Consider the following 27,330-nt stretch of genomic DNA (forward strand, 5'->3'; position numbering starts at 1 on the left):
GAAATATCTGCATGTTGTTCCTGGGAAGAAGGTCAATGGAAAAGTACTGATTCAATTTCTGGACGATTAGTTTGGATTCCCGCATTACGTAAGGGGGGGGGGGGGGGGGGGGGGTGGTTACGAAGTCCCACAGCAGTCTACACTCGGCCGTTAAATCCACACAGACCAAAATGTAATTCAAATATACCTACACACGAAGTTGCAGTGATTCCGTAGTCTCCAATTTTCTGATTAATTGCACGTTGTATTGTACGTTTATACTATGAGGGCTTTGTAGGAAAAAATAAGAAAAATCCCCCTCCATCCTACCTTCTTTAAGGCTAAGCCTTTTCCAGTACGTTTTCAGTCCTTGAGTCCTAGGATCATGCATCATGTTTTACCCCAACGTAGCCTAATGTGTCTGTTGCGACTATTTATGACAGCAGTTAATCGGTAGCCTGTATTTCAATATATAAAGCAATATTTTTCCATTACTTTTATCTTCGTTGTGCGCGTTCACGTATCTTTCAAGATCGCGCAATGAGGACGTGCACAGCTTTAGCTCAGCCACAATACAGTAGGTCGCGCGAAACCTGGTTCTTGTGGGAACTGTAGTCTTTGTTGTAAATACTTTAATGGGAAAAAACTGTCAACAAACTACATTTCCCTGTTTGCATTCTTTTCTGCTGCCTCTGAGAGCTGCTTTATAAAGAAGTTGTTTTCCTGCAGTCCCTGATCGGGATCTGCTGTCTGACAAGACGGAGGTGCAGGTATCTGTTGCTAGGGAGATTTTCTCCAGCTTTAATGGTTATATTTAAGGTGACAAAAGGGACAAGTCCAGTAGTTAGTGCAAGAAAAACGTTAGGTTTTATTTAGATGAAATGTAGTCTATGCTTGGTAAAAGACCATAGAAAGGACTGCAATGTCAAGCAATCTGAATATTTAGCAGCATTATGTGCATCCAATTAATATATCTTAATAATTGGTCCAAAAACTTAATTCCCATCGCAAGTTAATTTGCATGGCGCTGATAGTTTGCAGGTGTAAGTCTTCGATGTTACAGACTCTGATATGTACCCTACATTTCCAATGTATTTTGTCAGGTATTTGCATCTTAGCTAGCTAGATGAATCTATTCTATCATTTTATATTTGCACGAATGCAGCAATTTAAAAATGCATTGTTCATCCTAATATTTGGACATTGTGTATGGGTATGGATAGCCTACTGTAGCAGGCTATTTCATTTTTGTCGTGTTCTTCCGTAATTTATTCGTGACTTTAGTCATACAATTGTGTAACTTTGTATTTACTGGGTGTTCTGAATATGTTAAAACGTTTCTCATCTGTAAAAATTAAAGAAAAAAAATAGGGGAAAAAAGCATATTTCACTGTTTGGAGGAAAATGAAATAGATGAACGAATAGCCATAACGCATCTCACTAGTTATGTAAAGGTATTATCACACTGGTTATAGCCTGCTCAATAAAACGTTATCTTGACCCAGTTTTATATTAATTTAATTCGTTATTTAATCTAGCTAACCAGAAGCCGAGAGCCTCTTGTCTCACGAAGTTGATTAAAAAGATGTTGCGAGCTACCCAACGAAGTTAGCATCATTGTTTCCCACTCTATAGAATGTTGCTATACAATGTAGGCTATGTCGCTAGCTTACGTTACGTGCAATTTAAAAATGGCAAAAGCTTCCGATAGTTGTCGCTAAAGGTAGGTTATTGTGTTCTTTACAGCTGTGCGTTTATGAATGACAATGTGATGTTTTTGTTTGAACAAGTCAGTCGTCATTAGAACATCGTGAATGCCCGCGTCATACAGCCTACTCAAGCAACTGCTTTTTTATCATGTTTTATTCTCAATCTCTTGTTTAAACTTCCGGAACTCTCTGTACCTTTTTTTTTATCGGTGTATAGGAGGGAGGAGGTGTGGGCGAGCAGAGGAGTCTCGTTCCATCTCTGACATAGAAACAAACCGTAGTCCCATGGATAATTTCAGAAAAAGAAATCGTATTGGCGTCATACACAGCGCGTTCACTGGTGTGTTAGGGGGGTGTACAGAAATGAAACGGGAAGGGATGTTAAAGAACTAAGGTAACCAAAAAGAAAATGTATGACAAATAACATTGCTGTTGAATAGGTAATTGTGAGGCATTTTATGTAGTTACTATCAACTGGATTATTTTTTTTAGCTTTGGTGACCATGAAGTAGCATTCAATTTCACAGACTGGTATTAACCAAAGACACTGAATTGATGGCAAAGTGAAGTGAATCGTGTAAGCGATTGGTCATCACTCAGTGAGTGTCAAGACGTGATGCTGTGGTTTGCTTAATTTCATTTTTAAACTGTGCCACAGTGACAAATTGGGTATCTCAGGTTCTTCCACTGACCCAGCTGCAAAGGCTGGGTGGTACAGGAGTAAAATAAAATATCAGCAGCATTTTTTGTTTGGCATGTGGGTGCTTATGGAACGGAGTGGTTCACAGTGAGCACACACAGTTATCTTCATCATTTTTCTGCGTGGCTCTTCCTCATCTTACCTCCATGGCAGTCGTGACTAACAAAGAAGACAAACACTGAAGTGACACCAGTCAGCAGTCCCATGTTGGTGAAAGAAGATGAAAGATCTTGATGTGGGAAAGGACTACCTGCCAGTTAGCCCAGGGTACCGGGCTGTACCCAGCAGAGATACCCCATGCAGCTCAGACACTGACCCATACCAACTCTCCAAGGTCCAGGTAAGTCTTCTGCTGTAACTGTCTTTGGCCCAAAGAGATTTACCCCAAAGATATTGTAATAAGGTCAGGCTTGGGGCTTAGGACATGGTATATTATCATGGTCAGGGTTAAATTTGCTATGTAAAACTTTTAGAATTTTACCTTATCTGACCTGTGTTGTTCTGCAGTCTTTTCTAACATCCAGGCATGTTGTTGCAGATTCGATCAAATAGAATTCCTTACAAAGCTTTTATATAGGTTTATGGATTTGAATAATTGCTGAAGGTTATATTGCCATAATGGCTAATCTGGATTTTATTTACACATGTGATTCATTGCTCTGTTTATGACTTCCATCACAGCCCATTTTTTTGTTCCACTTCCACTTTTAATAGAAGGGCAGTTGGGGTGGGCAATGGAGTAATGACTGTGTCTCCTGAGAGTGCACTGTGTTCCTTTTCCCTTTTGGGGTGTATGCAATGTTCTTTTTGGTGAAGTGCGTGTGAGTTTGTGCTGAGTTTTGCTGGGTCAGCATGCCAGCTGAAGGTCATATGACAGATGACCGTTTTAAAATGTGATCTTCAGCATCACTTTTCTCCTTCATGGTAAAAGCACAAAGCACAAAGGTGATGCAGCATTGCCACCATGAGCAAGCAGGTAATTTCTGAAGAAAATCTTTTGTCTGTCTTGCGTATTAAATTAATTCTGGTCTGCCTGAGAAAATACTGTCATGAGCAGTTCTATCTACAGTTGTCACCCCTCTCGACTTCTTTCACTTTAACTGGGTCTTCTGACTCAATACTGAATTATAGTATTGTTGTTAGGAGGTTGTAATGTATTGTTTTGTAATGTAATGAGACAAAGGACGTTCATGACAAATGCACCTAACAGTGAAAAGCTAGATGTCAGAGACTTGTGGCTGTGATGGTAAAAATGGGTGAACAGCTGTTGTTTTGTTTCAGGCAGAGTGCTAAGGCTTTGTGTGTGTGTTTTGTTCTCCTCTGTCTCTCCTGTCAGCATTGAGTCAGCAGGATAGGAGTGCAGCTCTCTCTCTCTCTCTCTCTCTCTCTCTCGCCCTCTCCGTCATTCTCTGACCCTCTCTGTCCGTCTCTCTTTCGGTCTCCCTCCCACTAGAGACCCTCTCTCCACTCAGATTGGCTGCTGTCCAGTCGACCTTGTGCCTATAGCTGCTTGTCTTCAATTGTTTACATAACGGAGACCCTCCCACATGCTGCATGGCTGGCATGAGCAGCCAATGGCGCTGCAGACTTTTTTGATGCGGAACGTTCTGCGGGCACAGGATTGGTTGCTTCATCCTGACACGGCTGACAAGGCTGTGGTGGCTGTGTGTGTGCAACGTGAGAGCATGATGGAAACGTGGGGGGTGAGGGGCCTGCACGTGTTGAGAGCACTCCACAGCACTGTGCAGGAGGCATCGGGCCACGGTCACTCCAACGGGATCACAGGGTGATCGAAATCTAGCTTGTTATATAGACACAATTTGCCATCACTATGACGCTATCGCTCACTGTCCACTTGAGAGTTAGATGTGATTTTGTTGTCGTTAGGTGCCTCTGTTTTGCTCCTTGGAGGACAGGGATGTGTCTGTGGCACTTAATGTCCCGTGGAGCCTGTTAATCAGCTCTTCCTGCCCCACGCGCCAGCGGCACAACCTTGTGTCTCGTTCGGTCTATGAAGCCTCAGTCGACTCCTTTGTTCTTCTCTACCGAGGGTCCGTGACTGAATTACTAAACCGGAGGCCCCTTGTGACTGTTGATACACACAGTAGCGTGTGTGTGTGTGCTAGGAATAGAAGGTGTGTGCCCTGCACGTGTTGCTCATGCTTCAGTGGCCCCATTATTTTCCTCTTTTGGCTCACCCGTAACTGCATCTTCCCCCGGGGGTTTGTAGGGGGTGGGGGGTGTGAGGGGAAGGAAGTGGAAACGTGCTCAGAACACAACATCAGAGGCATCGCAGGTACTTCGTCTTATCATATAGCAACAAGAGGAAAATTCCCACAAGTCAAAATGTCAGTGTTTGTTTCAGACATAGTCCCATCTGATAAATGGTATTTCAACTCTTAAACAGCAACCCCTGTTTACAGGTTTTCCTGTGTATGAGAAGACAATATTTCTATAGCAGTGGCTACATCTCCACAAGCCTGATGCATTTGCAAAGATTCCCACCAGTATCCGATGGATTAAGAAAAATATAAAAAAGAAATAATGTCACACATTCAGAAAACGCAACAGCTTGTGTTTGGTAATCTCCTAAAGCGGTGCTTTTAAAGTCCAGCATATTGGGTAATCCGCCCGCCTCTGCGTCTCAGGGTTTATACATGAAGAGGACCCTGCGGTTACATCCGCATTGCTGTGCCTGCTGCACCAGGGCAGTGTCATTGAGGCTGCCGGCTGGAGAGGGCAGAGGACGTAGCAGGGACCCAGCCGCTGACTCACTCTGCCCCTCTGCTGATGACAAATTACAGCCGCTAGACCCACACTGCGCCCTCCTCAGAAACATGAAAAGGCAAAGCCATTTCTGTTGTGATGTGCAGCCCTGAGGAGATTGCATGACGTCTAAAGTGGAGTGCTGGGCAGAGCCACGTTTGACACTGCCCAGGGTCCCAGGATGTGCTGTTCTGTGGTAGAGGCTGGAGGATGGGACTATGCGTGAAGATATTAACCCATCCCATGCAGTAGAAGTGTGTGTCTATGGAGCTGTTAGGGAGTGTCTCCAGCACACACGGTGTAATGACATTGACTGTGTCCGAAATTACATACAGTACTAGCTTACTATTTGGGATGTCAAAATAGTATTAGTATATCCGAAACCATAGTTGCATAAAATAGAATGCTTATACTATCCAGATGCCATACTACAAAAATATGGATAGCAGGTTATTTGGTGTTGGTGGGCCATTAGGGGCCGATCTTCTCTCTGGTCAAAATATCCCCAACGCCCTAGTGCAGTGATGGGGACGCTATGCTGTAGGAGATTCCTCTTTTGACATTAAACCAAGGTCCTGACCGACTGTGGTCATTTAAGATCCTATGACACTCTTCACAAAGAGTAGGGAGTTCCCCGGTGTACTGACTCAATTCCCAACCCTGGCTCTTTCAACCTGACACCTAATCAATTCAATTGGCAAAAACATTGCTCTCTCCCTCTCCACCTCAACTGGTTTGTGGTGAGCCAAAATGGCAGCCTTGCATCATCCAGGTGTGTGGTGGGAATTTTAATTTATTCCTGTAAGAAAACACGCAGAGACAAAGACAGTAAATATAATTAAATCTTTACTATGCATAGGGTCCAAGTTACATGCAAAAACAAGGACAAAGGTTTCTCTCCTTTGTCGGGATATATGTATGCGCGGAGCGCAACAAATGTACGCCCCTTTTGATTAAATATTCCCAATGATCAATATTCAAAGACAATTCCCCACTCTTCTCCTTACTACTGATTGTTTATTCATATCTCCTCCCTTCGAGGTACTGTCTACTGTCATTCCAGCATGATGTATACGCAGGGGCCTGTGCAATTAACTGCGTGTGAGTGCTTTGAGTGTCTAGAAAGGCGCTATATAATTGTAATGATCTATCAGTATTCGTGAAGGGTAGGCCTACAGTTTGCATATTGCAATTATGTCAATTTCAGGCGAAATACTTGCAAATCTTGACTTTTTTTACTAGGTACTTACTATACTCACCTCATAAGAGGAAGAACAGCATAAATCCAAGTGCTGTAAGATGTGCAAATGTGACATCTGAAGCTCTAATATGTTTGATGCAACATTGAGCCAGACGTCTGCTCATCTGGTGCATCCAGCTCCTGGTGATTAATATGCTGCTTCCCCCTCATTTCTGATCCCCTGCCAAAAAAAGAGATGTCCAAATATTGAGTGAAATTTCCTTTGTTTATAGTCCCTAGTTGTACTGGAGTTGTATTATGCAAAACATTTTGGCTGAGGATCTGAAGATTCAATTTCAGTATAAAAAGGAAGCCTTGCTGTCGGGATCTTTAATTTTTTAATTTTATGCACATTTATGTACACAACATTAAGTCCACAAGCAACGATGAATGATTATTGACAAGGCCCTATTTCCTGTCTAGCTCAAAGAGTGGGTGTTCATGTTGATGCGGCTGTGTTCAAAAGGCAGTGTCCTTTTGGTATTAACACAAGGTACCTGGAGTTCCGTACATGCATGTTGTCATCACCACAGATATAGTCTGTATCTATAGCATCATCTAGCATTCTCTTGCCTATGCTGTGGGGCCAATATCTCAGCTGGGAATATAATGTGCTGTTTACAGTTTTAAATGCAGGGCTTTTGGAAATAAAAGCCCCTCTGTCTTTGTTTCTCTGTGGCGTGTGTCAGGATGCCCTGGAGACCGCTGCTCGGGCAGAGGGGGGGCTGCCTTTGGATGGGGGCGGGACCCCTCATATGAAGGAGCTGGAGGAGGAGGCGGTGCGAAGCAAGTACCACCACAGCATGAGCGTGCTGAAGCCATTCCGCTCCACCAGCAAGTGAGCTCAACCATGCAGGATATCTGTTGAACATTGTGTCCTGCATTTGGGGTATTTATGTGGCTATGAAATTAACCCGATTTGTATTGGACAGAAATGACCACACCGCCCTTCTTGCGCCTCCCTCAGGCACCAGCATCCCGTGGACAATGCTGGCCTTCTCTCCTTCATGACCTTCAACTGGCTGACGTCACTGGCCATCAAAGCCCACAAGAAGGGTCAGCTCTTCCTGGAGGACGTGTGGGCTGTGTCCGAGTGGGAGAGCTGCGAGACCAACCGACGGAGGTCAGTGCTGCCAGGGGTCAGGGTTCAGGGTGTGGAAGAGAGTGAAGGTGTGGCTGAGTGTGACCACACCCCGTCTCTCCTCTTGGCTCTACAGGCTGGCAGGGCTGTGGGAGGAGGAGTGTGAGGCTCAGGGGGACCAGGCCTCCCTGCATCACGTGGTCTGGGCCTTCTGCCGGACTCGGCTGCTGCTATCCATCGTCTGCCTCATGGTCACCCAGCTGGCTGGCTTCACTGGTCCAGTAAGTAACACCCCGTTCTCCGTTCTCTCTCCTTCTCTCCCTCTCTCTCCCTGTCTCTCTATCTCTCTTTGTCTCTGTAACTTAACCTCTGCCTAGGCCTCTCTCTCTGTCACTGTCTCTCACTTGGATAGATGTGGGGCATGGTGGGGTGGCAGGGGTTTGGTCCAAAACGTCCCCCCACTGTGGAGGGGAGTGTGCAGGTGAGTGTCCCGGGGGGGCAGGGTGGAATGTTCTGTTACTCTTACCCTCACCAAAGATAACAAGATGACACGGTTTCAGTAGGGGAGAAAAATGGCAAAATGAGAAGCTGTTATTGTATACCAATGAGCAATGCAGTCATGGTGTGCAAAATGGGCTTTCAACATGGCATCTGTGAGACTGGAATGTTGTGCCTTGTCTCTGCTGTCACCCAAGGCCCATGTTTGCCAGTTAGCCTAAGTGTAATATTTACAGCACAGTAAAGATGTTAGAAATCTTGTTGTCCTACATTGTGATTGGAGATCTGAGTGCACCATTCCCGTCTCATGGCGGGTGTGTCTGTGGTGAAGGTAACAGACAACATTTTACTTGTTTTTTTTTCTTCCATTATATTCAGGGTTTTTGTTTTGTATATTAACCAGACCAATACTAAAATTTATTTGGAAGCATCTAAACCTGTTCTGTGTATCTGTGACAAGTGCTTACCTGCATCTATCATACATGTAATTTTAAGTTAGAACTTTAATTACATATTATTACTTAAATTATTATATTGACTGTTTTTATATTAACTGTGAATCTTGTCTTAGTTCAGGGCTACTCAACCCTGCTTCTGATGGGCCACAGTCTATCAAATTTTCCATTTTCTGTCTTATCAGTGGTTGTGAAAATCCATGGATTTTTGGAACCATCTTTGGAACACAGGACCTTTCAAAATCTGCATTTTACACTAATTCACTTGTGTCCTGATAAAATAACTACATTTGCCATAATATGCCAACTCACAGTAAATGGCATTTTGTTATGGCACATAATTGTAACAAACAGGATGAATTTAACGATTTTTTACCAAAACAAACTGTTGCTACAAAGGCTCCGAACAATTTATGTTTTATTTAGGTACTCATCTTAAGCAAGCTACAGTCGTATTTCGGCAGAAATACATTTTTGGGCAGGCTTGTGAAAAAGTGGCTATGTCGACTAGGTAGGTTTTTTCGGAATATATTTTCCTCAGGCGCTAGGTCTCCCCTACTCAAGCTTATGACACTATTCCTGACGACAATGCAGTAATCTTCCTAGCTAACTATTCTTACTCTACCGCCTTATGGTAGGCTATTGCAAAAACACAATTTTATAAATACGTTTTTCCTTTCTAAACCAATATTACAGCAAGACGAAGCAGACAACAAGAAGAGTACAGGCTTCACGTAAACCCAAACCAACAATGCAACATCCATCTCTATAAAGTGTGTATTCGCTCGTGACAGGCACAATTTATTATCCCTAATTTAGTGGGAATAATTAACTGAATTGAAATCAGACAAATTACACAACAAAGTCGGGGGAAAGACCAGCGAAATGAAAACCCTCTAACAATACAGGATTCCCTGGCACACCACAGAAATTCATAACTATAGGTTACAACTTGAAAAGGACAGTCATTTTTGCAATGCATGTTTTGCTTATAACGTCTCTATTGACATACATTAACAACCAGTTAACATACAAGATGGCATCTTTAGCGATCTAATTACATTGCCACTGCGGGCATGAAAATGTAGCGACATAATTCTATTTTACCGTTGATGGCCTATTGTGTGGGAGGGAGCATATCTACTGCTAACCTTATTTATTTGCGTCTACGCACAGTAAAAATGTTTTGATGTTCCACTGTTTTAATTCGTCACAAAAACAAATCAAATGCATTATCTTAACAAAGCGACATGCCTGACATCTCGTTTTCGAATTTTAATTCAAATTTGGCGCGTTAATTTCAAATCTTGCAATACTACTAACGGCTGTGTAAATATTATGATCAATCAACACAAATATCACTGAAAACGATTGGCTCAAAGAAACAAGTCATAATTTTGTTGTGGTTCAAGTCTGGGTCATATGCCTTGCAATATCTGCGTTTATAGAATGCACTTTTTGGTCTGAGATTCTTAGAACCAACACATGCTAATTAATATCACTGGCAGTTCAATCACAATAGCAGTTCACTAAACTATGTGGCTAAAATGAAAGCCTGTATGCTCTGTGGTCCTCCAGGGTTTGAGCAGTCCTGTTATAAGCTGTTTTCACTTGTGAAAGTCAACAGTTTAAAACCATGATGGTTAAAAGAAGTAAACATTACCAGCCTCCTCTGTAAGAGTGAGGAAAGGTCACAGACAGTTCGCTGCCATATTTTCCTCATCAGAATGTTCCACATACTGTAAACTATACACTACAAGGTTTGTTGCCCTTGTTTGCCATCCCTTATGACTGATGATTTTGCCTAGTTTTCTCAGCTGATTCTCAGCAGTTAATGAAAGGTAAACTCCCAGTCTCTAGCACCATAGCTGGAGTTGTAGCAAACCGGACCTGTGCAGATTCACTGAATGTAAAATCATGTGGATATGTGTGTGCACTGTCCTTGATTTAAGACTAACTAGATCATATGCTGGTCAGTGAATCTGTGGAGTTCCTGCTAAAATTGATTCTATAGTGAATATGATGTACATTTGTTTAGATGGAACAGTCAAGGCTAGAGGGTTAAACTCATAAAGGTTTGAAACCCTCTTTCACTTTATTTCTCTGTATCCATGGTTGTTTAGAGCCATTTGACCTGCCCTTTAGAAGTTAAACACAGTGATTCATCTCAGCATTTTCAGTGTTTAGGCTGAAACAATGCAGCGCCAGCCACTGATCTTTCTTTTGGTGCAATCAGCGAGTGACCCCCACAGTAAAGGAACTCTGATATTAGGGTGGGGATGAGTTTTACACTAATAGATGCATCCTGGCTATTAACTCAACTATTGGCTATTCTGGTTCATTCTGGTTCACAGTAATTTATAAAACAAGATTTGAATGGATAAAGTGCTGGTAAGCATTTTGTTGTGGGTTTATATTTGCCTCTTATGAAGAGAACATCACAAAACTTTTTTCTGTATAGACTTAGAGCTGAGTTGTTATTTTGTTTTATGTCATTTGTTGCTCTTCTAATGTCACTAAGCTCCTATGCTTATGTATGTATTGTCTTATGTTTGATTTGGTGCTCGCCCATGATGTTTAACTAAGTATACCCCCTTTCCCTGATACAAAGCTTTTATGTATGTATGGATAATGTTCTGCAGTAATGCTGATGTGATGTCATTGCTGTGATGAGACACCCAGGTGTGCCACCTTTTCTCAGGTCTGTAGACAGGTGTCTGCAGGTGTGTCCATGGACACGCGTGTCAGGGTTAACGCACCGCCTTTTTCCAAGGAGAGCTTCTGTCACTGTCCCACCTGCGGGGTATGTAGCGAGTTTCTGTCTCCTTCACTTTCTCTGCCTTTCGGCCCACTCCAGGGGGGTCAGGCAGGTGGCACCACTGGGGCCCCCAAAAAACCAAAATCCCTTTTCCACTCACAGAATCCTGCTGAGCTAAGCCATATCAGAACCTTGCTGAACTTGACTGAAAATGTCCGGTGGGTTTCCTCTTCAGTGTCTATAATGTAGTATAACGCGGGAATTGAAACAGAGGGGGAAACACATTGTCATGTGAATTTGTATTTTCCTCAGGCTTTCATATTGCTAAAACACAAAGTCCTTTGGTGACTGTTTCCATGCTGACTTTGATCACAGTTCTCTAGCTTGGTGGGCCATGCCATCCCCCAGTCAGGGAGGGTTTGAGTCTCTTGGGTGTTCCCTGTCATATGAGCAGGGTGCCTGCGATGTATCTGCCTCAGTTGCATAGTCCTTCTGCACAGTATTACAAGAGGACAGTTGGTGGGCTATAGAATGGAAATGAAGCACATGCTCCCCCTGCCTGTATTTACACAGAATGTTGCAGTGATGAAACATGCCTCCATTTTGTTTGGGAATTCCAAATTTCAGGGTGAATTGGAACAGGAGCAGGGGTAGATTCATATTTTTGACTTGTTTGAGTGATGTTAATTTTGTTTTACACAACCTTTACTTTTTGTGCAATGCTTGTTTTCATCTTTCATCTGCTTTTCTTTTATTCCTGTGATTGGTTAGCAGTATTTATCGTTGGAACCTTGTAATAAATATAAAAAAGATGATGCCAGCATTCTTATTATGTGTTGTCATTTTTGTCATATCAGTGTGGCCTGACCACATTAATTTATTTCAGCCAGGTAGGTTTCCAATCCCACCCCTGTCTAGTTTGTAACCGGGGCAACACAATACAGGTTTTGGCACAATACGGGAGTTGGTGTGCTTAGTTCTTGCCAAAAAAGATAATGAAAACCCTTCAGAACATGCAATTGCTGTAACAAGTCGGCTTGGTTCCTGCTCTGTGGAAAATGGTGTGGAGCCCAAGACCCTGGAGGCTGGTAGATGTAGAAGAGAATTTTGTTTTATCTCTTCAGTTCATTGTGGCCTCTTTTGATTGGTCCTTGGAAGAAAGTCTACATTCTGATACCCATGACAGATGGGCTAAAGTTTGTTGTTACCTGTTGCAGTTCAAATGCTCCCAATCCAGGGAGAGTGCCCACTGCCCACTGCCCACAATTGTGTGTGTGTGGGGGGGAGGGGGTTTGAGTGGACCTGGGGGTGGTGGGGGGGTAGTGCCGGGGCGGGGTTGTCAAGACGTGGTGCGTGAGCAGGAGCTCGCCACTCCCCCCGCACAGGGACATGTGACAGAGGCTGTTCTTTAGACTCCACAGGCTGTCCGTTAAACTGCGGAGGGGTATGTCACGGGAGGCGGGCAGAGACCGTGGCCAAAAGCCTGAGAGGTAAGGGCACGTTTTTTACAGGACCGGCTCTCACCATCACCTTCATTCTGTCTTAATCCTCATACATGCTTTTGTGGCTGCAATGTCTGCTTATGCCAATGTTTTACTGTATTTTTTTACCGCCAAAACGACCAGCTGGTTTATTGTCTGAGGTGATGGAATTGAGAGCTGTAACAATGTTAAGATGTACACTGTATTTTTATGCCATGTTTACCATGACCTGCTTGCTCTGTAATACCATTGAATAGTATACAGAGACTGAGACCACCTGCCAATGGCATTTCAAAATTTACATTTTCAAACTGGTGGCTATGATGACTGGAGTTTATTGCTACTGCTGTAGATGTAGCTGGACTGATGAGTCACTCCCCAGGTGGGACGGGGGGGCTAGAGGGCCCAAATGTGCCTGAATTTGCCCCCTTCCCCAAACTACAACGCCTTCAGCCTCCCTTGTGGCCGTATTCCTGTGCTCCCTGAAAGGCCATTCTGCTGGATTGGGAAAGAACAGTTATTCAGCCACTGCGCCAACTGTGGGCGTTGGGGATAGCCTCCGTTTTCTCTTTCACTGTGCCCACTCCTTCACCTGGACCTTTTCATGGCAAAATCAGAAAATGTGGCAATTTCATACATGCTTTTCGACAGCCCTGAGGACAAATGAATGGCAACAAAAAAACCCTAAAGACAAAAAATTGATGCAAGAGAAGAGGCTTGTGGGACTTGTAGCCCTTATGTGGACTGTGTCACCCCGCTCTTTCTGGTCCTCTGTAACTGTGATGGGAGTGGATGGGGAACTGTCTCCTTTTCAAAGCTGTACTGAATGCACTGCAGCCATTAACCTTGAGGCATAGATTCATACTTTACTTTTGTCAATAAAATGATGCAGTTGGTTTGAACCATGTGTGTCTGCTGGCACTCCCTGTTTGTACTCAGAACCCCTGAGTGTGTGTGTTTGTGCTTGTGTGCGGGTCTGGGTTTGTGACCGGATGTGTGTGTGTATCTGTCTGTCTCTCTGTCTGTTATGCCAAATGTGTGAATCCTTTTCTGATGTGAAGACCTGAAAGTGACATGAACCCAGATAAGTCTAGGTATAAGATCTGTTGTGTTGGGGGTTGATTGTTTCACTGCTCCTTTTCTGGGTGCTCTGTTCTTCTTCTCCTGTTTCTGCTCAATGAAATCGCTGATGTTTATTTTCAGGCATTTGAAACAAATATTCGTCTCCACCCTCCTACGTGTGTGGACTGTAGGTATCTTGTCTTCATATCCACACAACGCAAACAAGAAGAAAAAGAGATGTCATGTTGTGCAATGTCTTTCCTTTGTTTCAGAAACACCCTGTCAGTATTTTCTTTCATTGTTTCTCTCCTGTTCTTTTCAAAGGATCTTAATAGAAAAGGCCACTAAAGGTAAATGTTGAGAGCACCACTTTAAAGAGCTTGTTAACTGTTCACAGTAATGCTATGATTCTGTGTATTTCTGATGGCATGACGTATGTAATGACTTAGAATGCCAAGACCAAGTCGATACCCCGTTTTGTGTTGATGATGATAAGGAGGGTGATGGAAATGACACCGGGGCGGAGCAGGATGAGGAAGAACGGTCAGTCACGCCGTCTGTGTTCTCTCGCCCCCCTCCTGCCCCCCTCCGCAGGCTTTTGTGGTAAAGAGGCTCCTGGATTACACAGAGCAGGTCACACCGGACCTGTCCTACGGCCTGCTGCTGGTTCTGGGCCTGCTGGCCACTGAGCTCATCCGCTCCTGGTCCCTGGCGCTCACCTGGGCCCTCAACTACCGGACCGGCACGCGGCTCCGCGGCGCCATCCTCACCATGGCCTTCCACAAGATCCTGAGGCTCCGCAGCATACGAGACAAGACTGTGGGGGAGGTGAGGCCCAGGGCCCAGCGTGGGGGGCATGGACTGGAGGGTCTGACTTCAGGAAAAAGGGAAAGGGAAAGGCAAGCATTCAGTTAGAGCACATGTGTCAAACTCCAGTCCTGAAGGGCCACAGTGTCTGCTGGGTTTTGAGTTGTTCTCGGCACCTGTGGTTCATTCAAGTAATTGATAGGTTAAAGAATCCACATACCTTGTTCTCAAGACCGCTGAAGGAAACCACAAACACCTGCAGACACTGTGGCCCCCTTGGAATTCAGTTTGACATCCCTGAGTTGGTAGTAATTGACAGACAGTATTGAGCAGAAGCCAGAGAGAAGACAAGAAACAAATTTGGAAGAAACCAATGTTTTATTAGAAGGAAAAGGATGTTTAATTTGAGACCGACAGGACTGAGTAGAGGACCGGTTTGAGTAGAGGAAAAAAGAACAGCTTTAACAGATGAAAGAGATGATGTGGGTTTTGAGAGGAGAGATGTTTGTGGTCTTGTTGTGTTCAGCTGATCAACATGTGCTCGAGTGACGGGCAGCGGATGTTTGAGGCGGCAGCAGTGGGCAGCCTGCTGGCAGGCGGGCCCCTCATCGCTGTACTGGGCATGGGCTACAACCTGGCCATCCTGGGCCCCACCTCCCTGCTAGGGTCCGCGGTCTTCATCCTCTTCTACCCTGCCATGGTGAGCGGCAAGTCACTGCAGGCACACTGCAGTTGCTTATTTAGCGCTTGTCATGCGTACAAACGGCTAAAATGTTGTGTTGTCGCTTGTTTTTGAACATCATTTTCACAGAGCAATAGAAGAAAGTGTACAGTATGTAGTGACCCTTGTATTTTTCCAGATGTTCAGTTCCAGGCTGACGGCCTACTTCAGGAGGAAGGGCGTGGCCGTGACAGACATGCGGGTGCAAAAGATGAACGAGATCCTCAACTATATCAAGTTCATCAAGATGTATGCCTGGGTGAAGGCTTTCTCCCAGTCTGTGCGCAGTGAGTTGGCTCTTTCATTTGTGTGTGCATATGCGTTTGTGCACGTGTACGCTTACACTAGATGATGTATCCTGGTTGTGTTCTGGCAGGAATCCGTGAGGAAGAAGTAAAGATCCTGGAGAAGACCGGGTATTTCCAGAGCATCACAGTGGGCGTGGCTCCCATCGTCGTGGTGATCGCCAGTGTGGCTACCTTCTCCTCCCACATGCTGCTGGGATATGACCTCACTGCTGCCCAGGTATAGCTTCACTGCTCTCCATCAGCGTTAGAGCCCCTGTGGAGGACGCCCTAACCTCCGGTGTTCAGTGCACTTATTCAGGAGAAAGTTTGTATATGAAATAACTGTTTTGATGTTTACCAGTTTATCCATTATCATTTCAGTACCAATTCTTCAGTGGCACATTTGTATTTTCTGTACATCAATAAATTTACCTTACGGAAATTAGAGCAATAAGGTGAATCTTATTTCTAAAAGTCGCCGGTATCTGGGAATTATGTCGTCTTTGGATTTCAGTCTTAATGGAGTCCTGCTGTTGCAGATCATGCTTAACCCATTGATATTGATGCACTCTGTTCTGCACTGACACAGAATACCCTGCTTTTCTCTCCTGTCCATCAGGCGTTCACCGTAGTAACTGTCTTCAATGCCATGACCTTTGCACTCAAAGTCACACCCTTCTCAGTCAAGTCCTTGTCCGAGGCATCGGTGGCCATGGAGAGGTTCAAGGTAAGGGACCCATTCTTTCTTTTGTCTGTTTTTTTCTCCCCTCCACCCTCTCTGTCCCTGTCTATCTCTCCCCCTCCAGCCCAGCATCCAGTTCCTCCACTCCGTATCCCAGTCTGTGGAGTTGGGTTTGCTGGGTTCAGCCCGGTCCAGCTCCTGGATCCCTGGTACGTGGTGGAGGTTTGTTCAGGCAGTGTTAAAGCCCCTACCCATACGGTCGGGTTGCTGTGGGGAATGTGGTGTGAAAAGGGGGCGAGGAATTCCTCCGGAGGCCGGGGCCTCCCTTGAGCAGTGCTGCGGGAATATTCTCACATCCCCCCAGTATTCCCAGGATCCTTTGGGGATTAGGGCAAGGCAAGGATGAGCAGGAGGAATGGCAGCTTGCAGTAGTCGCCAGCCCTGTAGGTCCACTTAGGGGGCCCCTGCTGCTAGGGAGCTGTAACACAATGCATCAAGGGTCATAGTTGCTTTTGGGTAACACTGTAGAAAGGTGAGCCAGATAACTTTGACCATTATTTGCAAAAAGAAATGTCTGTTCCACTAAGAATATTCAACCGCCCTCATCCCAGGATTGAATGAACTTCAGCAATGCAGTGATGAAGCTGTAAAGAGCCGCGTGTGTGTGTTACATATGTGTTAGTGCTGCTTCAGCATCTCTGGGTGAGTGCTGCACACATTCCCTTCCCAGACTGAAACTGAGTAATTAAGGGGAAGGAATGCTGAGTCAGGCCAGCCTTCTTAAAACAAATTCCCAGTTGACTATGTAGTTATTTTAGCCTCCTGATTGGCCAGTTTGTCCAATTTCCTCTGTGACTGATTTATTTAGGCTGATGGTGTGGTACAATGATGCAAACTGGGCTCCTAAACCAAGGTTTTCAGGTTTAATTCTCAGGGAGGACACTGCTGTTGTTCCCTTGAGCAAGGTACTTAACATGCATCGTTTCAGGATATGTCCAGCTGTATAAATGGATACTATGTAAAGGTTGTGTGAGTTTCTATGGATATGAAAGTTTGCTAAATGTTAGTAACTCTCCAACTATCATTGCGTGCAAGGAGTGGAGAATGTACTGATCGAAAACAACAAAATGAAGATCTACAGGGTGGTACAGTGTATACTATCATCCAGCAAGATGGATAAACCAGCAAGCCGGTTGCAAATGCTGGAAATGAGTCCTACTGTACAGCTGGCTGACAGAAACAGTTTTGGCCACTTGAGGAACATCTCACAGAGAATTGCTATTGATGGATGGGAACTCTTCCTGCCCATACACCCCCCTTACGATGACCTGTTCTTCTGTGTGTCTGCACCTCCCTCATACACCCGATGGTCTCCAGAGTCTCTTTATGATGCCGGAGGTGGAAATGATCCGGCCCCCGCCACAGAGCCCCCTAGTGGCCATAGAGATTAGTAGCGCAAGTCTGGCCTGGGAGACAGGTGGCCACAGTGCCCAGCCCACACCCCGGGGCACGCCCTCCGTGGGCATGGTCCAGAGGCACAGCCTCAGGCGGCACCGTGCCGCTGCCCGCGGGACAAAGGGAGGAGAGCAGTGCGCAATCGAGGAGCAGACTGGTCAGCTGCTGACAGAGAGGGCCGGGGACATGCCCTCCAGCCCTGAGGACGAGACCGCGCCCGTCCCAACCATCAGCCAGCGCCTGCAGAGGACCCTGCACTGTATCAACCTCACTGTGCCTCAGGTCAGAGCTCAACGTCTGAGTGGATGTGGGTATCTATGTGTGGGTGTACGTGCAGAAAAACATTTTAGCATATTTTGGTGGCAAAATCCTTTTTGTTTTACTCTTACTTACTGTCTTTCCTCAGGGGAAACTGGTTGGAATCTGCGGTAGTGTAGGAAGTGGGAAGTCGTCTCTAGTCTCTGCCATCCTGGGTCAGGTAAGTCCTTGTGGGTCAGTGCCTTGGAGCTCAGTCCCTGCAGCTGAGGGTTTTGGAAAGTGGTTTGTCAGCTAGTATCAGGGCAGGTGTACCATTTCATTTAACGGTCTCTCTCTCCCAGATGACCCTTCTGGAGGGCTCAGTGGCAGTGAGCGGAGACTTCGCCTATGTGGCTCAACAGGCGTGGATCCTCAACGCCTCTCTGCGGGATAACATCCTGTTTGGGAAGGAGTATGAGGAAGAGAGGTAAGGACCAAAAGCACAGATACAAGCTCAGGGTGTTGGAACAGGTGGCTGGAGTCATGCTCACATGTCCTTTCAAGGTGTGACTGTCTAAAAATGAGCTGAAAAGGCCATCCAGATAAGGATCCACTTTCAGCAGTTGGGTTTGACTGCTTGACCATTGGGTCATATCTCACAAAGGACATTCGGGTTAGGAATCTGCAAAGACTATCTTGTTAGCAGTGATTGACACAATTTAATTTTGAACTGAGATGTGAAATAATAGACATGGCTTGAAATAACTTGCCAGAACCTTGCTTAGCAAGCTTCACCCAGTAGAACGATGCCTGCTTCAAAGCATCAGCAGAATACCAAGAAGTAGCCAGAGGGTAGAATGTGGGTGTGGCTTGGAGGATGACAGGAGGGAAAGGGATGTGGCATGGAGGATGATAAGAGCAAATGGGAGTGTGCCTTCATGAAGTTGCATACATACAGTGAATAAAAAACATAATTTTTATGTCTAACCTTCATGAACGCTCCACAGGTACCAGCTGGTTTTGAGTGCTTGCTGTCTGAGACCGGACCTGGCCATCTTGCCCAATGCTGACCTGACTGAGGTGAGATCCCTGCCTAACTGGGTCCTGTCATCAAGCCCATGGATTTATATTTGACAGTATTTTAACTACCTGGAAGTGGCTGAAGCTTGAAGCTGATTTTTATCTTTCTCAAGTGTGCTGAAAGACTAGCTGATTGTTGATGTTCAGTTATGTAAATATGAGAGGCAGAAACCGGGAGAACACTGCAGGGTGCGTTCTTGTGTGACTGCTTTCCTTTTTCAGATCGGTGAGCGTGGAGCCAACCTGAGTGGCGGTCAGCGGCAGCGCATCAGCCTGGCCCGTGCCCTGTACAGCGACAAGAGCACCTACGTCCTGGACGACCCGCTCAGCGCCCTCGATGCTCATGTGGGCAACCACGTCTTCAACAATGCCATCAAGAAGCAGCTGCGACACAAGACCGTCATCTTCGTCACTCACCAGCTGCAGGTACCTGATCTTATCCATCAGAGCTGATTTCACCCAGCCTCCCCTGATCTTACCCAATCCAATCTGGCTTTACTCAACCTCACCCGATTTCAAAAATCCTACACTCCCCTGATTTCACTATGGTTTGTTGGACTTCAGTGGGACTATATGCTGACCAGTGTGTGTTTGTGCGTTTGCAGTACCTTGTGGACTGTGATGATGTTATTTTCATGAGAGACGGCAGCATTACAGAGCAGGGCAGTCATGAGGACCTGATGTCCCTTAACGGAGATTACGCTGCCATGTTCAACAACCTGCAGTTAGGAGAGGCTCCCTACATCGAGGTGAGACATTTGGGCAATGCAGGGGGTGGGGTATGAAGAATGTGTGTGTCTGCATGTGAGCATGCGGGAGTGACACCATTTCACACTCAGGTGACCAACAAGAACTCTGGGAACTCTTTGAAGAAGCCTCCAGAGAAGACCAAGGCAGGATCCATAAAGAAGGACAAGCCTGCCGACAAAGATACCAACGGTGTGTATGTGTGTCTGTAACATTTGCTTAAACAATGCAGGTGGTAAGCATTGGAAATAACCCCCACCCCCCATCTAACCAACAGGCCAGCTGGTGCAGGTCGAGGACCGTGGGCAAGGCTCTGTCCCCTGGTCAGTGTACAGTGTGTATATCCAGGCTTTGGGCGGAGTGACGGTCTTCCTCCTCATCCTGTTGCTCTTCATTCTCAATATGGGCAGTGCTGCTTTCAGCAACTGGTGGCTCAGCTACTGGATCAAGGAAGGAAGTGGGGTGAGTGGGAGGGGGCGCTTATGTTTTCTGGTTTCCTTGAAATGAAAGAAGCCTCGAGCCAGAGGGAGTTTCACTGCCCCAATGATATTTAGTAAGTGTGCTCCATCATGGAGAGGGACTCATGTTGGACAGCTTTCCAAGCATTGCATGCTTGGAAGGTGGTCAGTTAGAGCTTGTGAAGATGGTGATGTGACTGTTCACTGTCGCCCCCTACCTGCAGAACACCACAGTGTGGGTTGGGAACACCTCCGTGTTGAGTGACAGCATGCGGGACAACCCCCTAATGCAGCACTACGCCGGCGTCTATGCACTCTCCATGGGCATCATGCTGCTCCTCAAACTTGTGCGGGGAATTGCCTTCGTCAAGGTACCTGCTCTGTGTGTGTGTGTGTGTGTGTGTGTGTGTGTGCGCGTGTGTGTGTGCGTGTGTGTTGTTAGTAGTTTGCCTATAGTTGCATGTATTAACTGCATCTGTCTCCAGGGAACACTGAGGGCCTCTTCTCAGCTCCATGAGCAGCTTTTCCAGAAAATTCTGCGGAGCCCCATGAAGTTTTTCGACACCACACCTACTGGCCGCATACTCAACAGATTCTCCAGGGACATGGATGAAGGTAGGGATAACCCAGACCATGCGTAGCTATGTGACAAAACCTGTATGCCTAATCAGATTCAGACTCTCCATACACATAGAGGATATCCCATGATACCCCCATGTCTCTCTCCCAGTGGACACAAGGCTGCCTTTTCAAGCGGAGATGTTCATCCAGAACGTAATTCTCGTCTTCTTCTGCCTGGGAGTGATCGCCTGCGTCTTCCCGTGGTTCCTGGTGGCGGTGGGGCCCCTGGTCGTGCTCTTCACTCTGCTCCACATGGTTTCGCGCGTCTTCATCCGTGAGCTCAAGCGCTTGGACAACATCACACAGTCGCCCTTCCTCTCCCACATCACCTCCAGCATCCAGGGCCTCACCACCATCCACGCCTATGGCAAGGGGGAGGAGTTTCTCTACAGGTGGGTCAGCTACCAGCCAGTCCAATTCAAATGATCTATTTCCTAGCAATGACTGGCATGGTGGTAACTGGATGTAAATTTGTGTAAAGTTGCACATATCAAAAGTCTAATGTTTTATGTGGGTTTGGTTTCTCCACTTCATGATGTACGGGTGTGAGAGGGCCAATAAACACTGGAAGTAAATGGTTTAGACTAATTGGGGGTTAGATCTACAATTTGTTGCCGTAACTGGGCTGGCACTACTTTGTAACCGTCTCCCTTCTTTCTCTATCTCAGATACCAGGAGCTGCTGGATCAGAACCAGGCCCCGTTCTACCTGTTCAGTTGTGCGATGCGCTGGCTGGCGGTCCGTCTGGATGTGATCAGCGTGGCTCTGATCAGCATTACAGGGCTCATGATCGTCCTGATGCACGGGCAGATCGCGCCTGCATATGCCGGGCTTGCCATCTCCTATGCTGTGCAGGTACCTCACCCTCTGGGATCTCTGAAGTGATACGGGTCGGTGGGTACAGAGGACACTCTGCTCTGGGAAGAATTTGCTTCCCTTGTGTGAAATGCACTGCAGGGAGCTAGAAGGGCACTAAGTATTTAACTTCATGTGTGATATGGTTCAAGATCATCATGAGGATGGTGTTACACTGTCAAAATCCACTCATCTTTTTCTCATTTACACTTTCTCTCTTTTTCCCCCCTCCCCTCTATGTCTCTCTCTTTCAGCTGACCGGTTTGTTCCAGTTCACGGTGCGTCTGGCTTCTGAGACGGAGGCCCGCTTCACTTCTGTGGAGAGAATTCACCACTACATCCAGGTGCCTGGCTGTCCTCCTTCTCTTCACCATGTTTGACGTGCTTCTGTGGCTTAAAGGTGGTAAAACATTAGAGATTCTAATGAAGAGATTTTGTTGAACATGCCCCCCCTCCCCCAGTCTCTGGCCCTGGAGGCCCCTGCCAGAATCAAGAACAAGGCCCCCCCTCCGGACTGGCCCCAGGAGGGGGAGGTGGTGTTCGATGGCACGGAGATGAGGTACCGGGAGAACCTGCCGCTGGTTCTGAAGAAGGTGTCTTGTACCATCCGGCCCAAAGAGAAGGTTGGCATCGTGGGCCGCACTGGATCAGGTTGGAAACACTCCTATCCACACTCACCCTCTGCAGTACACTCTCATTCAACACCACATTCACTCATTCAACTCTCACTGTCTCTAGCCCACACTCACCCTCTCACACTCACTCCCACACACTCTTACCCACAGTCACTGTAGCCCAAATGGCCACCCTCCACTCTGCAGAGGTCAGCAGGTTGATCCATGAGACATGCAGTGCTTGTCCTCCTGTGTGCATGCCCTGCTGATGGCTGCCCCTCTCCTTAGGGAAGTCCTCTCTGGGTGTGGTGCTCTTTCGCCTCGTGGAGCCCTGTGGCGGCTCCATCCAAATCGACGGTGTCAACATCTGTGACATCGGCCTGGCTGACCTGCGCAGCAAGCTGTCGATCATCCCGCAGGAGCCAGTGCTGTTCAGCGGCACAGTCAGGTGGGGGCGCTGTTCCTTCAGTGTGTGGTGTGTCTGCTGATGCAGGGTGCAGATATGTGCGGTGTGGGTTAACCTGGATTCCCTCTCCTGCAGATCCAACCTCGACCCCTTCAACCAGTATGCCGAGGAGCTCGTCTGGGACGTGCTGGAACGGACGCACATGAAGGACTGTGTGAGTGTTGGGGCTGAGAGAGGGACACAGTGGGAAAGGGCTTGCCAGGGCTTGCCTTGGACTGGGCTTGCCAGCTGTGGCTGGTGGTCCTGTGGGTGTTGAGCAATTTGTTCATTGCATCTCCCAGGGTGGGAGAGTTTCCATTGGCAAGGTTTGCCCTATTTTATTGCACAACAGCGACTCCGCTGGTTGACTGGGCAGCTGCGGGTTTCCCGCAGGAGTGGCTTGTGAATTGTACTCCTCTGAGTCAGTGACTGTGCTGCACAGCTTATGGACCTCAGAATGAAAAGCTTGCGACATGCAACTTTGGATCATGTAATTGGCCAATAAGTGCATTGGGCATACCTGCCAGTTATTAGGGGCGAATTAAAATGTGGGTTTCTTTTTTTAACAAGAAACTTTAAATAGAACTTCTAATTAGGAGATATTATGCTCAAATATTGAGCTATTGCTGTGGGTGTCCTTCAGCGAGGAAATTAATTAGACCCATCTAAAGGAAAAATGTCTTAATTTTATTAAATTAATTTCTTTAGCAAATATCCATCTGAATAAATGCAAGTCAAATTCTATTAACTGCGTAAATGTCCCTGCAAAATGCGGATGAGCAGGCCAAAGAATTAGAATAAATGGGATTGGATGGATGGTCTGCTTGGTGGAGCAGATGATATTAATGGAGAGAAGCGAGCGTTCTTCTGGCCAGGCCACGGGTAAACTGCCCCTGCCCTCTGAGCACACAAACTCAGTGTTTGAGTTTAAGGGTCGAAAGGCTGTAGGAGAACTGGAGAGGGTTCACAGTAGAGAGGGAGTGTCTGAGATGGACAAGCAAGCTCTGATTTTAAAGCTTACGCCAAGCTTAACTCAGTGCTGAACAGGCATTTCAGACCAACAATGCTCGCCATTTCCCTCCCACTAATGTATCGCTATTAGGAGCAGTGGGTCCACCCTAGCTGATTCAAATTATCTCTTAGGAAAATGTCCTCCTTATGAGCTATATCTATGAGCAGTCAAGCATAGATTACGCCCCATGAATATCAGTGGGACTGGTGAGGTTACATAGTCATTTAAAGATGCTTTATTTCTTGCTCTTTATCCCCTTTGATCCCCTTCCCCTCTCTCTCCCCCCCAGGTATCCCAGCTGCCTCTGAAGCTGGAGTCGGAGGTGGTGGAGAATGGAGAGAACTTCTCCGTTGGAGAGAGACAGCTGCTCTGTGTGGCCCGGGCCTTGCTCAGACAGTGCAAGGTGAGGATCTGTGCTTGCCATAGATAAAGAATGGCAGAGTAGCATTTCCCACCTTAATGTATCCAAAACTTCCCCCGTGTGAACATAGACGTGTGCATTAGGAATTTCAGGTTTACCAACGTCATAGTGAATTTGACCTGTGTATTCTCAGTTTAACCACATTGGTTCTGGCATATGTCTCACTGTTCGTCTTTGTGGCGTGCAGTCTATCGAGAGTCACATATCTATGCTTTTTACCTTGCGCTGAATCCTGACCCAAGACCCCTGATAATAAAACGCATATGGCACATACTGTACTGAATGTACCAGTTTTCCAAAACACAGTAAGCGGTTGTGTGTCCTAGAAACGCGCGCACTTGGAACAGCTCCGTTTGATCACTGTGAGCACAGGCTGGGCCATATAATTACAGCTTCAAATATTGACATTGTCATTAGAGGAATATTGTTGGGAGATGGGAACTGGCCTTGTACCAGCGGGGTGAGTGAGTCTGTCTGAGCCAGGTGTGTTTGCTCCTCCCCACTTCACATCAAGTACCATATGGCTAGTGGTAGTGAGCAGGTTACGTTGGGCTGTGGGCTGTGTGGTGTGTAAAATAGTCCCCTCTGGCTCATGGGTGAGTGTGTCGGAGGTTCCACGCCAGTTAAGTGGGGCACACCTTCTCTGGCACAGCTCTAGAAGCACAACTGGCAACTCTAATTGGGAAGACATTTAAAAGCAGGTACACTATCTGATCGCGGCAAAGTGGCAAAAATGAGGCAGTCTAGTAGCTAAGTTAGGCCCTTCAATCTATCCTACCACTTTAGCCACACTTAAGTCCTGCTTTTATTCTGTGGATCAGCAGCAGCAGCAGATCACAATCACGGGCCCCCTTCAGTGCCCCTTCTTGGCTTTATTAGCCTGTCCTCTAAGACCCTGCTGGCGCATGCTGACTGCCTCCCTGCAGATTCTGATCCTGGATGAGGCGACGGCTGCCATGGACTCGGAGACGGACTCGCTGATCCAGGAGACGATCCGCAGCGCCTTCCAGGACTGCACCACCCTCACCATCGCACACCGGCTGCAGACCGTGCTCAACTGTGACCGCATCATGGTGCTCGTCCAGGGACAGGTACACCTGCACACACACACACACACCCACAGCTACATCATTCAGAGACAGGTACACCCGCACAGACACATACCCACAGCTACATCATTCAGAGACAGGTACACCTGCACACACACACACCCACAGCTACATCATTCAGGAGAGGCACACCTGCACACACACACACACACACCCACAGCTACATCATTCAGAGACAGGTACACCTGCACACACACACACCCACAGCTACATCATTCAGAGACGGGTACACCCGCACACACACACACCCACAGCTACATCATTCAGAGACAGGTACACCTGCACACACACACACACCCACAACTACATCACTACCCTCATTCAGGGACAGGCAACGACTGGCTTGCAACTCAATTCGACAGAATTTATTGCCATTACAACAACATTTCTTTTTATTTCACCATAGAAATGTATTTCTGGACAGAACCATTTTAAACATAAAAATACACATACATAATGCCCGCGCAAGTACAATTCAACTATGGATAGGTACCCTAGTACATGTCTGTATACACCCAAAACAGGACAGGCACACCTGTACAAACTCGCACTAGTACACTGAAATTGGGATGTGTACGTGTGTTTTAAGAATGTCACCTTTGTCCATCTGTGTGTGCCTGTGACCGCCGCCCCACCCATTCCCCTCTCTCACTCAGGTGGTGGAGTTCGACGAGCCATCCAGACTGCTGGCCAATGAGAACTCTAGATTCTGCGCCATGCTGGCGGCCGTGGAGAACAAGGTCTCTGTGAGGGGCTAGAGAGACGGGAGGGACCGTGAGCGAGCGCGAGGCAGAGCCACACTCGGGAGCGGCGATGACACCCCCCCCCCCCCCCAACAGACACGTCTCACCATGCTTTGTCTAGGCCATGCCCCCCTTCCTGCAGTCCTGCAGTTCTCTCTGCTGCCTGCTGGGGGTGTTATGTTGAGCTCTGTTGGGCCGGGGACCTGAGCAGGGCTGTCCTGGGGAGGAGCCTGCTCAGAAATCACTCTCAGCCTAATGGTCAGGAAGCCACTGATACTGTAACAGTGTTTTTGAGTAATATTAAAAGAAGCTTTACATGTGTAGCTGTATTCATTTAAGCAGGTCTATTTCATAGTATATATATATATGTATATATATATATATATATATATATATATATATATATATATATATATATGTGTATATATAATATACATATATACCTATATTTACAGTGCAAAGGATGTATGCTAAGCTTATTTTGTACTGTTTATACAACATCTGTGTATAACGTATTCTGTAATTTCAATTGTGGTTTGGTCCGTCACCATAGTGTGACCTCCCGGGGTTTAGAAAATTGGCACTGTTCAGAACTCTGTAACACCGTCATCAGATGACTGACGTGCCGGACCCAGGTCGGTCTGATTGGCTTGCACGCCCAAGAAGGCGTGGCCGGGGTCAGGTTAGGCTGGCAGTGAGCAGGAGGGAGCTTCACTGAGTCTCCTCTCAGTGCGTCTCCACTCCATGCCCTGAGGCGACGGTCTTCCCCCTGATGGTATCACCCCCAACTAAGAGGCCTTGTGTGTTTACAGCCCGTTTCCGTTGACTGTGTTCATTCCATCAGTGTGTCTTTTTTAACGACCTTTTGAAATAATGGGTCATTTCCCAGCCCTCATGCCCTTGCACAGAGTGGCCCTGTAGCTGCTCGGTAGCTCCCTCTGCTGGTGGGAGAATCTGTGACTGTCACAAGCTGTCTTTCCTCTCCAGTTTAAACTGCAAAAGAATGAAGGTGTTCTCGGTCTGTGCGTGCATGTGTGTGCGCATGTGGTGTAATATCAGAACTGCACAAATATAAACTGCTGTAAGCCTACTTGATGTGGGCTCTGACCGTAACTTGCAGTGTTGATCAGGCCCAAATTAGTACTGTAATGTCAATGGCTTACCAACAGGCCTTTATGAATGTGTCTGCCTGCTATTTTTATTACTTTTTATAGCCTTAGCATGATGTAATTATTGCCTTTTGAGAGGGGGTGAGAGAAAGACGGAGAAAAATCTATGAAATATGTTAATAAACTATTTTAGGTTTA

At 46.5% G+C, this 27,330-nt stretch overlaps 1 protein-coding gene across 2 annotated transcripts; it reads left to right on the forward strand.

Moving 5' to 3' along the window:
* The first annotated feature begins 709 nt into the window (after positions 1-709).
* On the forward strand, positions 710-27,330 carry abcc5 (ATP-binding cassette, sub-family C (CFTR/MRP), member 5). Of its 2 annotated transcripts, none has more exons than XM_061218267.1 (29): positions 710-749; positions 2,542-2,728; positions 7,084-7,232; positions 7,362-7,517; positions 7,612-7,756; positions 14,324-14,557; positions 15,063-15,236; positions 15,397-15,544; positions 15,634-15,782; positions 16,164-16,271; positions 17,604-17,963; positions 18,088-18,159; positions 18,281-18,405; positions 18,926-18,998; positions 19,221-19,424; positions 19,604-19,747; positions 19,838-19,937; positions 20,023-20,207; positions 20,428-20,574; positions 20,689-20,818; positions 20,934-21,216; positions 21,493-21,679; positions 21,934-22,023; positions 22,141-22,330; positions 22,582-22,741; positions 22,835-22,913; positions 24,040-24,153; positions 25,098-25,262; positions 25,937-27,330. In XM_061218267.1, exons 2-29 carry the CDS (start codon positions 2,609-2,611, stop codon positions 26,036-26,038), a joined length of 4,293 nt encoding a protein of 1,430 aa, XP_061074251.1. In that variant the 5' UTR covers positions 710-749; positions 2,542-2,608; the 3' UTR covers positions 26,039-27,330. The 2 variants fall into 2 exon arrangements, with proteins under 2 accessions (XP_061074251.1, XP_061074253.1); XM_061218269.1 differs by lacking the exon at positions 710-749 and adding an exon at positions 769-2,082.

The sequence above is a fragment of the Conger conger genome, chromosome 13 (genome assembly GCF_963514075.1).
Source record: "Conger conger chromosome 13, fConCon1.1, whole genome shotgun sequence".
Classification (NCBI taxonomy): domain Eukaryota; kingdom Metazoa; phylum Chordata; class Actinopteri; order Anguilliformes; family Congridae; genus Conger; species Conger conger.